At 41.3% G+C, this 16,027-nt stretch overlaps 1 protein-coding gene and 1 non-coding gene across 2 annotated transcripts; both read right to left on the bottom strand.

Moving 5' to 3' along the window:
* Nucleotides 1–591: 591 nt before the first annotated feature.
* On the bottom strand, nt 592–698 carry LOC147943803 (small nucleolar RNA R71). Its single transcript, XR_015558619.1, has one exon. It is a non-coding gene; the product is annotated as a small nucleolar RNA R71 (small nucleolar RNA).
* An 11,418-nt stretch (nt 699–12,116) lies between these two features.
* On the bottom strand, nt 12,117–15,786 carry LOC147943804 (uncharacterized). Its single transcript, XM_087512373.1, has 6 exons — nt 15,714–15,786; nt 14,875–15,605; nt 14,569–14,805; nt 13,170–14,457; nt 12,912–13,021; nt 12,117–12,146 (listed from the first exon to the last, which is right to left on the bottom strand). Exons 1-6 carry the CDS (start codon nt 15,784–15,786, stop codon nt 12,117–12,119), a joined length of 2,469 nt encoding a protein of 822 aa, XP_087368499.1.
* Nucleotides 15,787–16,027: the final 241 nt, after the last annotated feature.

Consider the following 16,027-nt stretch of genomic DNA (forward strand, 5'->3'; position numbering starts at 1 on the left):
TCGACTCAACCACCCACACGAGCCTGGGCTCAATTGTGAACCTGTTCGAGTCTGTACTCGCGTTTGTTGATGCACACAAGGTCTAAAGGGAAAGACAATCTTCAAAGGCCTATTGACAACATCCATAGGAAGCATAAGGGTTTGAGAAATCAGAGAAGAAGAGTAGTTCAAGTTCAGTAAGAGGATCCAGTGATCATGGAGCAACAAGCTAACCATGAGCAGAGACCAAGGCACATTGGTGCTGGAGATGCACCCAACACCCACAACAAAAGGGCTGGTATTGTGCCTCCAACAGTGCCAAACAACAACTTTGAGATCAAAAGTGGATTGATCTCCATGATTCAAGCCAACAAGTTCCATGGGTTGCCATTGGAGGATCCACTAGATCATCTTGATGAGTTTGACAGAATCTGTGGTCTTACAAAGATCAATGGAGTGAGTGAAGATGGATTCAAGTTGAGGCTCTTCCCATTCTCACTTGGAGATAAGGCACACCTTTGGGAGAGGACTCTTCCTACTGGAGCAATAACCACATGGGATGCTTGCAAGAAGGCTTTCTTGGCAAAATTCTTCTCTAATGCAAGGACTGCTAGATTGAGAAATGAAATTTCTGGGTTTGCTCAAAGAAACAATGAAAGCTTTTGTGAAGCTTGGGAGAGGTTTAAAGGATTCCAGACTCAATGCCCTCATCATGGCTTCAGCAATGAGTCACTCTTGAGTACATTATATAGAGGAGTGCTTCCCAAGATCAGGATGCTTCTTGACACAACCTCTAATGGCAACTTCCTCAACAAGAATGTGGAAGAAGGCTGGGAGTTAGTTGAGAATCTTGCTCAGTCAGATGGCAACTATAATGAGGACTATGACAGAACCATAAGGTCATCATCAACTGATTAAGAGGACAAGTACAAGAAGGACTTGAAGATGGTCAATGAGAAGCTTGACAAGATCCTTCTTAGCCAACAAAAGTCTATTCACTTCATTGGTGAAGAAGAGGTTCCAGTTCAAGAGGGGGAGACTGAATTTGCTGAGTTGTGCTACATGCAAAACCAGGGAGGATTCAAAAGCTACAACCAAGGGGGTTTCAAGAACAACAATCTCTCTTATAAGAGTACCAATGTGGCTAACCCTCAAGACCAAGTGTATCCACCTCAACAGCCTCAACAGCAACAAAACTATGTCCCCAAACAACAACATCAAGTGTTCTATCCTCAGTTGTGTCCCCCACCAGGGTTTCAGACTAACCAAGGCCAGGAACAAGACTTAAGAGCCATGATGCAGCAGTTGTTGATTGGGCAAACACAAGGAAAGATTGAGGAAGCCAAGCAGTTTGCTGAATTGAATCAAAGGCTCACATCCCAGTATAATGACCTTAACATGAATTTTGAAGGTCTCAACTCTAGAGTGAAGTATATGGAGAGCAACATTGCCTCTACTTAGCTCCTAAACCCAACCAACTCCCTAGAAAATCTGTTCAAAATCCAAGGGAGTTCACTGCAAAAGCCATCCATATCTCTGATGAGGAAGTCACTGAGGACAGTGATGTTCAAGATGGGGAGGATTGGTCAGTTATTGAAGCTTTGAGTGAAGTTTGTGCAGAGAAATCTGAATCCGTCATTGCACTCGACCAGGTACTCGAGCCAGCACTCGACCGAGTGCCTGATCGAGTGGTCGATCGAGCTGAAGGATCAGGAGCTGTTAAACCTGCTAAGTACATTCCTCCTGCTTACAAACCACCTCTACCATTCCCAGGACGTTTCAAAGCACAAAGGATCAATGAATTAAGGGAAATCATTGAGAAAAAGGAGATGTTGGCTAAGCAACAAGAGGATGAGAAAGCTTTGAAGGAAGAAGTTGTGGTTGAGAAACAAGAAGAAGTGATGGCTATACAAGAAGTCATCATTACTTACCAAGAAGAGGAGAGAGGACCTGCCTTGGAACAGTATGAACCTTATCCTCTCTATAGAGATTTTTTGCTTGATTTGTCAAAGAAGAAGGCTCAAGCTCAAGATGAGAAGGATCTTGAGAACCTTGGAGGAGTGATCATCCCAATTAAGTTTAAGGATCCAGGACCATTCTATCTGCCTTGCACAATCAGTTACCTCCACTACAACCAATGCCTTTGTGATTTGGGAGCTTCAACTAGTGTGATGCCATACTCCATAGCTCAAAAGCTTGGGAGAACTGATTTTAAATCCACCAACCTCCATGTATGCCTAGCTGATGGGTCAAACAGAGAAGTAGTTGGAAGGTTGGAGAATGTCCCACTCAAGATAGGGAAGGCAAGGGTTCATACAGATTTTGTGGTATTGGAGATTGACAAAGAACCTGAAGATCCTATCATCCTTGGGAGGCCATTCTTAGCCACTGTTGGAGCAGTCATTGATGTCAAGGAAGGTCTTGTGACCTTGAATATTGCTGAGGGTATAGTTATGAAGTTCAATATCTATAACCCAACCAACCTTCCTACCATTGATGATCAGCCTTTTACTATCAAAGACAAAGGTGGTCAAGAGGTCTTAAGTGATAAGGCAACTCCAAAGGCTGAGCTCTCTCTTCAAGAAGATTATGTGGAAAAGCTTAAGAGGTAAGTTCAACAGCTGTCTAGTATGGTTGAGGATCTCCAAGTTAAGCTGAACAAGAGGTCTTTGAGGAAAGCAAGACCAAGGCTCAAAATCAAGAAAAAGTATGGTTTGTGTGCTAAGGGTGAGGTGATCAAGGATCAACTTCACAGTGACCAAGAGGTTCCAGGGAGGATTTCATCACCTCCTTGGTATCTAGACCAAGTTTAAGAAGGAAACCAAAAGTCAAGCTTAGTGACTCTAAACAAGCTCACTAGGGAGGAAGTCCCTAAGGTATCCTTTGTAAATATGGTTTAATGTCTTAGTAGTTTTGATGTGTTTTCTTTTATGTTTATGTTGGACAGGCCTTTTAGTGAGAATGGAGTTGGGTATGGAGAGATTTGGACTTGGGCAAGGAGATTCGCAGGCCCACTCGACCATCCCACAAGAGGTACTCGACCGAACTGGAGAAGGAGTGAGGCCCATTTGATTCCCATTCTTCTAGAATGATCGAGTGGAGGGAGAAAAGGAAGAAAAATTTTAAATTTTCAAACTTGGGTCAAGGAGCTCGACCGAGTGTCTGGTCGAGTGTGGGGTCGAGTTGGACCTTGGACCTTGGTTCTTCAGCCTTGACTCTCTTGCTTTCCCCGAGTGGGGCGTCGAGCAGCCGGTCGAGCCAGATGCCGAGTCCAAGGAGAGAATCAGTTGAGGAAGATTTTGAGAGGACTGAAAGTGAGGAGGAAAGGGAGCCAACTCTCAATGAGTTTATGAGGAGACACAAGGCCAATGGGAAGAGGCCAACAGTTGAGGTTGAGCAAGAGGAGAGTGGAAATGAGAGTGAGGAAGAAAGTGAAGAAGAAGAGTTAGAGGATGATGGGGAAGCAGAATCTTGTGGGTTGTCAAAGAGGCAGCTTTATGATGCTTTCATGAGAATGGAGTTCTTGGGGACTAGATATCCTCACAAGGAAACCATGGAGAAGCTTGCCATTGATGAAGATGTGGAGTTTCTTTTTGAGAAAAGTAACTTAACCAAGTTCATGGGGCTTTGCATGGAGGGCTACAAAGAAGAAAGTTGTGAGTTCCTAGCCACTGTCAAGTTGCATACATATGCAAGGAAGGATGCTGAGGCTGGAGCTGGTCACATTTCCTTCACAATCAAGGGGAAGAAGCATGAGCTTTCAATGAGAAAGATAGACAATGTGTTTGGTTTTGAAGTTGGGAGCAATAGGAGCTTGATGATACCAAGAGAGGAGCTCTATTCAGTTTGGGAAACCATTGGGGACAACAAACTCTACTCATCCTCCAATTTCAAGAGCTCAAGGATAAGGAGCCCAGTCCTAAGGTACTTCCACAAAGCTCTTGCCAACACCTTCTTTGCAAGGAAGGAAACTGGGAATATCAATGAGGGGGAGCTAAAGATGATTGATATGGATCTCAATGGGATCATCCTCAAAGCAAGAGATGGGACCATCATCCTTGGGAGCACTGTAGAGACTGATCTTGCAATGGTGCTCATAGACCATATGATATATTTGAGAAGTTGGGTAGGCAAGTTGGAGAACAAAGGGTCAAGAGGAGCACTAACCATTGGAGGCATCATTACTCCAATTCTACAAGCTGCCAAGGTCCCACTTAGAGGAGAAAGGCTCTCACCAAGATGGATTGACTCAAGCTACCTCACCTCTACTCTCATCCTAGCCAAGGGGATGCATAAAGGAAATCACATCTTCAATTTTGAGCTTCCTACACTTGGAAAGAAACAATTGATCTTGCCTAACCAAGAGCTCACCACCATTCAAGAAGGAGCCAACATTGACTTTTGGCCAGCTGAGGAGCACTTATTTGATGGAGTAGTTCAAGCGAGAGTTGAGGAAGCTGGGAATGCACAAGTGGCTAATGGGGAGGAGCAGTTTTATTTTGAGGATTATGAGCCCAACCCAAGGGATAGTAGAGGAGTGAGGGAGACTAGCAAGAGGTTGACACTTTTGCAAAAGTGGAACAAGTGGCATGGGAAGAGGTTTGATAAGCTAAAGAAGAAGATGACCAACATGGCTAAGTTTATCAAGGGCTTAAAGAAGGAGGTTGCTGACTTGAAGAGTGGGAATTCTTCACCTTCACCATCAAGCCCTTTGAGGAGAAGTAGCTCAACTAGAGCACTTTCAAGAGTTGCAAACCCTTTGGAACCAGCTAGGGCTTCAATGTATGAGCCAAATCAGAGGAAGAGGAGCTCAAGTACCTGAGAACATCAGTCTTTGAGGCACTCGACCGGGTCACTCGAGCACCCGCTCGACCGAGCACCACCGACGTACTCGACCGAGCACCTTCCCAGATCACCCTATGGCTTCCCACCTCCAGCTGCTTATCCAGGTTATCCAAGTTACCCTCCCATCCCACCTCAATACTACATGGATCCAGCTCTCTACCAGCAGTTCTGCCAGCAGCAAGGTCAACATTTTGACACTCGCGGTCCAGCTCGACCCCCCCCACTCGGACACGCACTCGACCGAGTCACGGTCGATCGCCATCGTCGAGCTGCCCCAAACTCCATCTCCAAGTCACCAACAAGACCTCAACTACTCCTATGACATCATGCAGATGGATGTGGACAACTTCTTCCACAATCTCTAAGGTACCACCATCACCTTCACTTGTAAATATCATTGCATTTCATATTTTGTTTAGTTCTCTTAGTCTTGAATCCTCAATCAAATTTCTTTCACACAAGGGACTGTGTGATTTAAGTTTGGGGGAGGGTTTGAGATAGCATTTGACATTGTGTTTGGTGTTCTTATTTCAAATTTTTAGCATCTTCATATTAGTATTTGCATAAGCATCTAAGGCATAGAAAAACCCTAAAAATTTGAAATTTTTTTGAAAAAAATCTTTATAAAAAAAGAGTGTTCATGTAGTTTGCATTGCATATTAGGATCTTGTTTAGCATGTTTCATTTAGGATTGTATAATATTTGCATTAGGGATCTATGATGAGTATTTCCTTGTTAGCTTGTTTATTCACAAGACTAGGATCAATGCCCAAGTTAATAGTACTTTGATGCTAGTTGAGTAGTTGGAAGCATAAGATTGAACCAAGCCTTGAATTCCTGCATTGCATTTGCTCTAAATTGAAGCATGTTGTGATTTGATGCCATTTCCTACTTATAAGAACCTAATATTGACTTTCAATTATCAACTTGTGCATTGCTTTAAACTCATGGATACCATATACATATTTGGATCATCTTTTTCCTTTTACCACTCTTGTTGATCCAAGTAGCTGATTTCCTCATTAAGAATCAGTTTCCCTACCCTTAACCTATCCTTCTTTCAAGCCAAATTTATTCTTGAGTGTGTAAGGCCTATTTTGGGATTGAGCTTGGTAGAAAGTGTTAGGTTTGAACTGACAAGAGTAAGACCTTGTGTAGTTCTAGTTTGCATTTTTCAAACTAGATAGGACTAGGTGGTTCACTTGTTGGGTTTGGGACTTGGCTGTTTTGAAAAGAAAAGAGGAAAAAGAAAAACAAAAAGGGTAGAGTCTTTAAAGAGGAGAATGTGTTTAAGTAAAGTCTAGTGAAAGGATGGGAAGTAAAGATTATTGAAATTGGTTCTAGTTAAAGAAAAGAAAGAAAGAAAAAAGAAAAGTCTAGCAAAAAGCTTGTATGTCTTAAGAATAAGAAGAAAAGAGAACCATAGCAAATAAGTGAGAATCCCCCATTCCACTAGAAAGATCAAATAAGAAACCTCTCCTAAGACTAGAAAACCAAAAGAGAAAAGGGTGAAAGAGAAAAGCAGAAGTTAAAGGGTAGCACTAGGATCATTTGGGTTTAGATTGATAGGATAAACACTTTGGGTGCCTTTGGGTAGACAAGGTTTTATTCTTGTATGTGTCTAGGTGTTCTTACCTTTAGCATTCTTCTAAAGCTCAATCCATTTTTTATGAGAGAACCTTGATATTGACAAGCCCCACTCTAAGAGACCATCATTGTCTCAAAACCCTTTATTACCAAGCCAAATGAGTTTAAGCTTTGCATAGAATTGATTCATGTTCTTGATTAATGAATGTTAAAGGAAATGGTTGATTTGAATGCATGTGGATAACTAAGGCTCAAATCAGTAAAGGTTGTGATATGCTTGTCTAAAATCTTTAATTACCGCTCATTCACCTTGCATCATAGTACTAGTAACTTAGACATTGATTCTAGATGGTCTATTTGCAAGCTTTAGGAGCTGAGATCCCACTTTCAAACCTCACTTACCTTCTTATGTCTTGCTTATTTGCTTGAGGGCAAGCAAAGACTAAGTTTGGGGGTGTTGATGTTCATATATTTTACCATGTTTTCCCTTAGTTTATTCACATCTTTTTCATCTTTTGCTATCCATTTAGGCCATTATTGTGTAGCTTTAGCACTAATCATGCATTAGAGTTTAGTTGCATTGCATTTGCATCTTTTCATGCATAATCAGGTGATTTTGGAGCTTAAGGAGCATGGAAGCAATGCTGAGGAGAAGTGAGCCAATCATGAAGGGAAAGCAAGAGAGTTAATGCTGAAGAACCAAGGTCCAGAGTCCAACTCGACCGCACACTCGACCAGACACTCGACCATGTGGAGAGATGGACTCGAGCGAGTGGAACCAAGACGACAGAAGCCAGCTCGACCTGTCACTCGACCGAGCACGTGGTCGAGTTGACCGAGTTGTTGACTATTTTGTCTTTTAGTGTTTTTAGGGCTTCCAGCTCCTCTCCTATATAAAGCCTTGTACCTGCAGCCACCAAAGAGTCCAACCTTTTTTAGAGAGTTAGAAACCTAGTTTTTACTTTTTAGGGAAATATTCCCTTTGCCTTTTTATTTTCTTAGATTTTGTACCCTTTTTAAGAAAACTCTTAGATTCTTCAATATTGTTGGTTCCATAACTTTCAATATATTAAGAATTTGGGTTTGATTCCTTTTGCAACATGCTAAACATTCTTCAATCTCCAGTTTCAAGATTTTCTGGGTTTATGACTTTGATGTTCATCATGTGTTCATGTGAGTAGTGCTTAGGATCTTGAGGATGGGTTAGGCTGGGCTGTGTTTGAGGTTTGTTTGCTTTGGTCAAGCTTGATTGTGGTAGAATCTCTTCTAGGCTAGATGTTCCTAATGCTAATCTTGAACTGAGAGGTTAGGGTTTGATTTCAAGCATCTTAGCATCACACCAATGCTTAAGGAGCATAGATAAGGCTAGATCTAGAGCTTACCATTAGGCTTGCTAAGAGATTAGAGGTCTTGTTTGGTATGAGATGTATTGCTTAATGCCTGCTTGTGTAGATTCTTTACTTTGTGAGAACAAGTCTAGAGATGCATAGGTTTGATTGATTCTTGCCATGAGAGTGGAAGAAACTTGTCTTAGATTTATATTTCTAGAGATTAGCTCAAAGCTTGGCTTGAGATTTGTTGGCCAAAGTGTGATAACCTCATTCATTAGTCTAGCCCATGAATCCCTCCTCAAGGCCTTCTTTTTTTTATTGATTTTTAAGTCTTAATCCTGTTGCTTGCTTGTTGTTTGATTCGTTTTTATCTGTTTTTATTGTGTTGCTCTGTTTCCCGGATTTATCTAGCTCGACCCTGCACTCGATCTACACTCGATCGAGTGCTAGCTCGAGTTCATCCCCAGAACTCTTGTTTATGTTTTGTGTTTGTCTTATCTTTATGCATTTTATATTTCATCATAGGACTGCTAGTGACAAACATCCTTTGCATTTGGCTTGACTTAGGCATAATAAGTATATCCTTAGTGATTACAGAACACTCAGATTGGATTGACACCTCTTATTCTACAACTGCATAAGGGGAATTGAAACACCCATCCATCCATTCCATATCTCACCATTGAATACATTCATCACCCACACCAAAAAGATCTTGTTTCAGGAGGGAACAAGACAAAGTGTTCGCCCTTCTCCTAACTCTTAATCCGACGTTCAATGACCTCATCAAGCATATCTTGAGGTCAGACAAACTTCCCAGCCTTGACGACGTTTGTTCTCAAATTCAAAAAGAACAAGGTTCTCTAGGCCTCTTTAATGGAAAGGGGGAGTTTGTCACGACGAACAAAGGAGCTTTCAAGCCAGAAGACTGGAGAGCTAAGGGAGGGTGTGAACATTGTAAAAGGAAGAACCACACCAAAGAGAAATGCTGGTTTCTTCACTCTCACCTCCGTCCGAATCACAACAACAATGGTCCGAGAGCAAATCACACTCACGCCAAGGAGGAACAAGATCAAGCCGGATCATCAAAAGGTGGAGAAGAGACTGCTTCAGGAGACTATGTGAAGAAGTCGGACCTAGAAGCCTTCTTCAAGTCCTTGGCTCTCAAGGAGTCAAGTGGTAAACGTTCTTCACCCTAAAGCCTAATAACTCTCTACTAGTAGATTCAGGTGCTTCTCACCACATGATTAGTAACTCGAATCTCCTCAACAATATTGAACCGGCTAGAGGTAGTGTTATAATTTCTAATGGTGATAAAATACCAATTCAAGGTGTTGGGAACTTAAAATTGTTTAACAAATAGTCTAAGGCTTTTTACATGCCTAAGTTCACTTCTAATCTCTTGTCGGTTAAAAAAGCCACTAATGACCTTAATTGCTATGCTATATTTGGGCCTAATGATGTTTACTTTCAGGATATTGAGTCTGGAAAATTGATTGGTGAAGGTGGAACCAAAGATGACCTCTATGTTCTTGAAGATATTTCACCAAGCTCACCTAAATCTTTTTCTCTTAGCTCTCATCTTGGAGTTTCATTTAATGTTATGTGGTATGCTAGACTAGGTCATCCTCATTCTAGAGCACTTGAATTGATGATTCCTAATGTTTCTTTTGATCATTCTAGTTGTGAAGCTTGTATCCTTGGCAAACATTGTAAAACAATATTTTCTAAGTCTACTACCTTCTATGAAAAATGCTTTGACTTAATTCATTCTGATGTTTGGACATCCCCTTGTGTCTCTAGGGATAACAACAAGTATTTTGTGACCTTCATAGATGAAAAATCAAAATATACTTGGGTTACTTTACTTCCCTCTAAGGATAGAGTGATTGATGCCTTCACAAACTTTCAAAATTATGTTACTAACCAATTTAATGCTAAGATTAAAGTGTTTAGAACAGATAATGGAGGTGAATATACTAGCAATCGATTCAAAGAACATCTAGCAAAGCATGGCATTATACATCAAACAAGCTGCCCATATACTCCTCAACAAAACAGAGTCTCTGAAAGGAAGAACCGACACTTGATGGAAGTGGCGAGATCAATGATGTTTCACACTAATGTTCCTAAGAGATATTGGGGGGATGCGGTGATGACAGCATGTTACCTCATCAACCGAACTCCAACAAAAATTCTAGATGATCAGTCACCATTTGAGGTATTAAATCAATTTAAACCATCCATTAGTCATCTAAAAGTTTTTGGGCGTGTTTGTTTTGTTTTAGAACCCGGAGAGCTCCGAAACAAACTCAAAGCCAAGAGCATCAAGTGCATCTTCCTTGGCTATTCGATAACTCAAATGGGATACAAATGTTTTGATCCTATCAACAAGCGCACTTGGGTCTCTCATGATGTCAAATTCCTTGAAGAACAAGGATACTTTGATAAGAAAGATTGGGAGGACTTAAAAGACCTTACAACACCAAATGATCAGTCGGAAAGCCTCCGGTTCCTTCTAGATCACCTTGGAGCACCATCAACTCCAAATCAAACTATGTCCCAAGATACTACACCTGACTCAACTGGCGAGCCTACTTCGACTTTACCTCAACCGCAGACGACTGCTCCAACTGATGCGTCACATGATACTACGGTTCTTGAGCCGGAAGGGGAGGACAGCATGATCGAAGAAGAAGTAGAACTGGTAGAATCACCACTTCTCTCGACCGATCATGCCGATCTGCCTCCACAACCAAGACGTAGTGCATGACTCAAGTCATAAGAGAAACCTCTCTCGAATGACCACACTGATCCGCATCCACAACTGAGACGGAGTGCACGAATCAAGTCACAAGACAAAAGAGTCTACTATAACAATGAAGCCATTGCTCATCCAATTCAAGCTGTCTGCTCACTTGCTCTTCTCCCAACCGATCACCAAGCTTTTCTTGGAAAAATAGATGAGCACCATATACCACAAACGTATGAAGAAGCTAAGGAGAGTAAAGTCTGGTTGGATGCAGTTGATGATGAAGTGGGAGCCATGAACCAAAACCATACATGGGACGAAGCCGATCTTCCTCCTGGCAAGAAAGCTGTGAGCTCCAAGTGGATATTCACAATCAAGTTCTTGAGTAATGGAGACATCAAACTGTACAAAGCTAGACTGGTAGCAAGAGGCTTCACTCAAACCTATGGAGAAGATTATAAGGACATTTTTGCACTGGTAGCTAAGCTCTCTACTGTAAGGGTTGTTCTATCACTTGCTACAAACCTGTCTTGGGATTTATGGCAAATGGATGTCAAGAACGCTTTCTTACAAGGAGAACTAGAGGAAGAAGTGTATATGACACCACCGCCTGGCCTTGAGGATGTGATCAAACCTGGAAAGGTCTTGCGCTTAAGAAAGGCTATATATGGACTAAAACAGTCACCAAGAGCTTGGTATCACAAGCTTAGCACCACACTGAAAGACCATGGGTTTAAGAGATCACACTCGGATGCTACTCTCTTTACACTACAAAATACTCAAGGTATAGTGGTTGTTCTCATATATGTAGATGATCTAATCATCACAGGAGACAACCAAGAAGGTATTAAAGAGGTTAAGGCTCATTTAAATTCAATGTTTGATATAAAAGACTTAGGAGAACTTAAGTATTTTCTTGGAATTGAAGTCTATCGATCTCCGGAAGGCCTATTCCTTTCACAAAGAAAATATACTCTTGATTTACTTTGTGAGACAGGGAAACTAGGAGCAAAGGCTGTGGACACACCACTTCCCGATGGCTACCAACCTGAGCGAAAGGGAGAGCGAAAGGATCCTCTTTATGACAATCCTTCTCGCTATCGCCGACTTGTAGGTAAGCTAATCTATTTAACACTTACTTGACCTGATATTTGCTATGCTGTGAATCAGGTAAGTCAATACATGAAGAACCCTACAACGTATCATTGGAGCCTATTGGAGAGGATTCTACATTATCTCAAAGGAAGCCCCGGACAAGGCATTTGGATGGGAAAGAATTCAAACACTGACCTTGTGGGATATTGCGATGCTGATTGGGGTGGTGATAAGACAGATAGGAAATCAATAACCGGCTATTGCACATTCATAGGAGGAAATCTTGTTACTTGGAAGTCAAAGAAGCAAAAAGTGGTGTCAATGTCAAGCGCCGAATCAGAGTATAGAGCAATGAGGAAGCTTACAACCGAACTTACTTGGCTCAAGGGTCTACTCGAAGAACTAGGCATTAAAGTCAACACTCCTATTCCCATGCACTAAGACAACCAAGCCGCCATTCACATTGCAACAAACTCCGTCTTTCATGAAAGGACCAAGCACATTGAATTGGATTGCCACAAAGTTTGTCAGAAGATTGAAGAAGGAGTTACACTTCCCTATTACACACCAAACAAGGATCAACTGGCAGACATCTTTACCAAAGCCGCAAGTCATCAAGTCTGTGATCACATTCACAAAAAACTTGGACTTGTGGACTTGACACACCCTTGATCTCAAGTCCTCTAGCCGTGGTCATTACAATCTTTTTCCCTCAATATATTTTTGTCCCATGTGGTTTTGTATATTGAGGTTTTTAACGAGGTAATGCATCACGACACTCCAAGTTTAGTCTCATTACACGACTAAACTTGAGGGGGAGTATTGATCAAGGGAGAGTAGGACTTTGTTCAAGGGCGTCCGTACAAGCGTCCGTACAAACGTCCGTACGACCGTCCGTACGAGTGTGAGACTGATGGGCTACGACCCAACTATATTGGAGAAGAAATGAGGCCTTATGAGACTTATGAAGATGAGCAGAAGGATCAAGAATGGGAGCTACAAAATATCTCAAGTGGTTGGTGGCTTAGAGCCACATGCGACCGTTAAGCAAGGTCAAACCTATGACCGGTCGCTATCACTATTCTCTTGTTCAAGAGAATCACTCTTCCTGTCCCTTTCCTCATTAATTCTTCTATAACGGCTCTATGACCGATTGTATGGCTATAAGAAGACTTGTATCTCACATTTGTAAAATACTAATCTAAGACATATATTTTTCTCTCATTCTTCTATGTCTCTCATTCGATTCTCTCACTCTTGTTCTAGTTCTTATTCCGCAATTCTTACAACAAATAATGTTGCCAAGTTTCTAGAGATCTTACCAAAGCGTAGAGTTCTTTATCATATGTTGGATAATTAAGTGCAGCTCCACTGAGTTTCTCACTGAAGTATGTTATTGGTTTTCCTCCTTGAGTTAGAAAAGCACATATTCCTGTACCAGAAGCATCACATTCAATCTCAAACATTTTATCAAAGTTAGGAAGTACCAAAACGGGTGCATGTGTTAGGCTGTCTTTGAGCAGTTTGAATGCATCCTCTTGTGCTTGACCCCATTTGAATTCCACATTCTTTTTAATCACTGATGTCAAGGGTGCAGCAATGGTACTGAAATCCTTCACAAAATCTCCTATAGAAGCTAGCCAGCCCATGAAAGCTCTTAACATGTCCAATGTTTTTTGGAGTTGGCAAGTCTTGTTTAGCCTTGATCTTTTCCTCATCGACCTTTAGTCCCTGAGAACTCACAACAAATCCTAAAAACACAACTTGATCAGTGCAAAACGTGCATTTCTTAAGATTAGCATAGAGATGTTCAGCCTTAAGCGCTTTTATCACTATTTCAAGATGCTTTACGTGATCTGCAAGACTTGTGCTATAAATCAAGATATCATCAAAATAAACAACCACAAACTTACAGATGTACTCCCTTAAGACCTGATTCATTAACCTCATGAAGGTGCTTGGGGCGTTGGTGAGTCCAAATGGCATGACTAACCACTCATATAATCCTTGTTTTTTCTTGAAAGCCGTTTTACATTCATCACCTTCTTTCATTCTCACTTGATGGTAAGCACTCCTTAGATCAATTTTAGAAAAGACAGTAGCTCCATTAAGCTCATCTAGCATGTCATCAAGCCTTGGAATGGGATGTCTATATTTGACAGTGATGTTGTTGATTGCTCTGCAGTCTACACACATTCTCCAAGTTCCATCTTTCTTAGGCACTAGAAGAACCGGTACAACACAAGGACTTAGACTTTCACGAATGTAGCCCTTTGACATTAGATCACGAACTTGTTTTTCCAGCTCCTTTGATTCTTCAGGGTTTACTCCGTAGGCTGGTATATTAGGCAGTGGTGCTCCCGGAACTAGATCAATTTGATGTTCGATTCTTCTTATAGGCGGTAGTCCAGGTGGTATCTCCTCAGGAAAGACCTCTTTAAACCTTACTAATAATTCAAGCACTTCTGGTGGTAAGTCTTTCTCTTCTTGACCTGAAAACAAACCTTCCTTAAAGATCATTAGTAGCACCTTGTCCTGTGAATTAATTGATTTCAAAACAGTAGAAGGTGTTATGTAAAGATTAGTTTTGTTTGACTTAGCTCCCTTTGACATGGTTTGTTGCACTTCATGCACTTCTTGAGGGGTGACTGGAGCTAGAGTATGCTTCTTTTTGTTGTGTGAGAAAGTGTAGTAGTTGGTTCGGCCGTTGTGTAAAGTCTTCTTATCAAATTGCCATGGCTGTCCTAGAAGAAGGTGTCCAGCTTGCAAAGGAACCACATCACACACAACTTGATCTGAATATTTGCCTATGGTGAATGGTATGGTGACTTGCTCGGAGATCCTTAGTTCAGCCTCATCATTGAGCCACTTAAGTCAGTATGGATGGGGATGCTTTGTATTTTGGAGACCTAGCTTATCAACCAAATACTTGCTGGCTATATTAGTACATGAACCACTATCAATGATTAAGCTACATACCTTGGAGTTTATTGAGCAGCGAGAGTGGAAGATATTTTCTCTTTGAATTGTTTCAGGATCAAAATGAGTGCTAAGAGCCCTCCTTATGACTAGAAGCTCTCCCATCTCTATATAGTCCACAATATCCTCTTCAGATTCAACACGTTCTTCTTCCTCATCTTGTGATTCATACTCTCCATTGGCTTTAAGGATCATTACTCTCTGGTTTGGGAACTCCCATGCATAGTGTCCATTTCCCTAACATTAAAAACAAGTAATTTCACGAGCTCTTTGGTTAGTAAGCTTACCTTGCTCTGGTTTGGTTACTTTTGATGCCTCAGGTGCAGCTCTTTTAAATCTCTGGTCCACATCAAGAGATTTTCCCTTGTCTAAAGGTTTCTGAGGTGGCGGTATCCATGGAGTCTTACTGCGGTTAGTAGAAGCTGTCTTCCTTTTGATGTGTTGTTTAGCTTGGACTGCTAGGTGCAATAACTCTTCAAGATCATGATATGTTTGTCTTTCCACCTTTCTAGCAATCCGATCATGAAGACCATCTAGAAATTGCGCCATCAAGTTCTCTTCAGACTCTTCTACCTCCAATTTGTTTTTAAAAGATTCAAACTCTTCAAAGTATTCCTCAACAGATTTGCTTCCTTGTGAGAGCTTGCAGAACTTCTTTTGTAGCTCCCGGTGGTAATAAGCTGGGACATATCTCTTTATTAGCTGAAACCTCATATCATCCCAAGTAGTGATTGGTATATGTCTATGCCTCCTTCTCTCAGACACATTTCTGTCCCACCAAGCTAAGGCATTGTTGGTGAGTTGTGCAGCAGCTAGGGATACATTTCTCTGTTCAGAATAGTTGTAGTAGCCAAAGATATGCTCCATACGTCTTTCCCAATCAATGTAAGCGTCAGTATTAACCTTTCCAGCAAATGTCGGCGGATTGAGCTTAAGATCATAGCCTCCTTCTCTTATGTTGCCTTCATCTCGTCCCCTACCTTGTTGGTAGTGTCTCCTTGGCCTTTGGTGTTGATTAAGATCTTGATATTCTTCCTCTTAATCAGACTGATCTCCTTTATCAACCTCATGGTTTCCTCTTGGCAAGTTACGAACTGGTGCTCTTGATGCAGGTGGGGGTTATTCAATTCGTGTCATGCGATCACCAAGCGTTTGGAGTTGGGATTGAATAGCTGTAAGCATCTCAGCCATGTTCACCTCTCCTGCTTGTTCTCCCATAGTTCAAAACGTTTCTGTAAGATTAGGAAAAAGAGATCAAGTGGACAGGAAGTCAAAAGGTCCAAATATGGAAAACTGCCAAAAACTGACAGATCTAGGATTTGGGAGGTTTTGGGCAATCAAATAAACAGATCTTAATGAAATTTTTTTACGGTTTTCTTGTTAGAAGATGAACAATCAAAATAGAGCAAAAACACACGAAAATAACAGATCTAAAATTGCAAAACGAACTGAAACAGAC

This window comes from Camelina sativa, chromosome 5 (assembly GCF_030686135.1).
Source record: "Camelina sativa cultivar CO46 ecotype springtype chromosome 5, ASM3068613v1".
Lineage (NCBI taxonomy): Eukaryota > Viridiplantae > Streptophyta > Magnoliopsida > Brassicales > Brassicaceae > Camelina > Camelina sativa.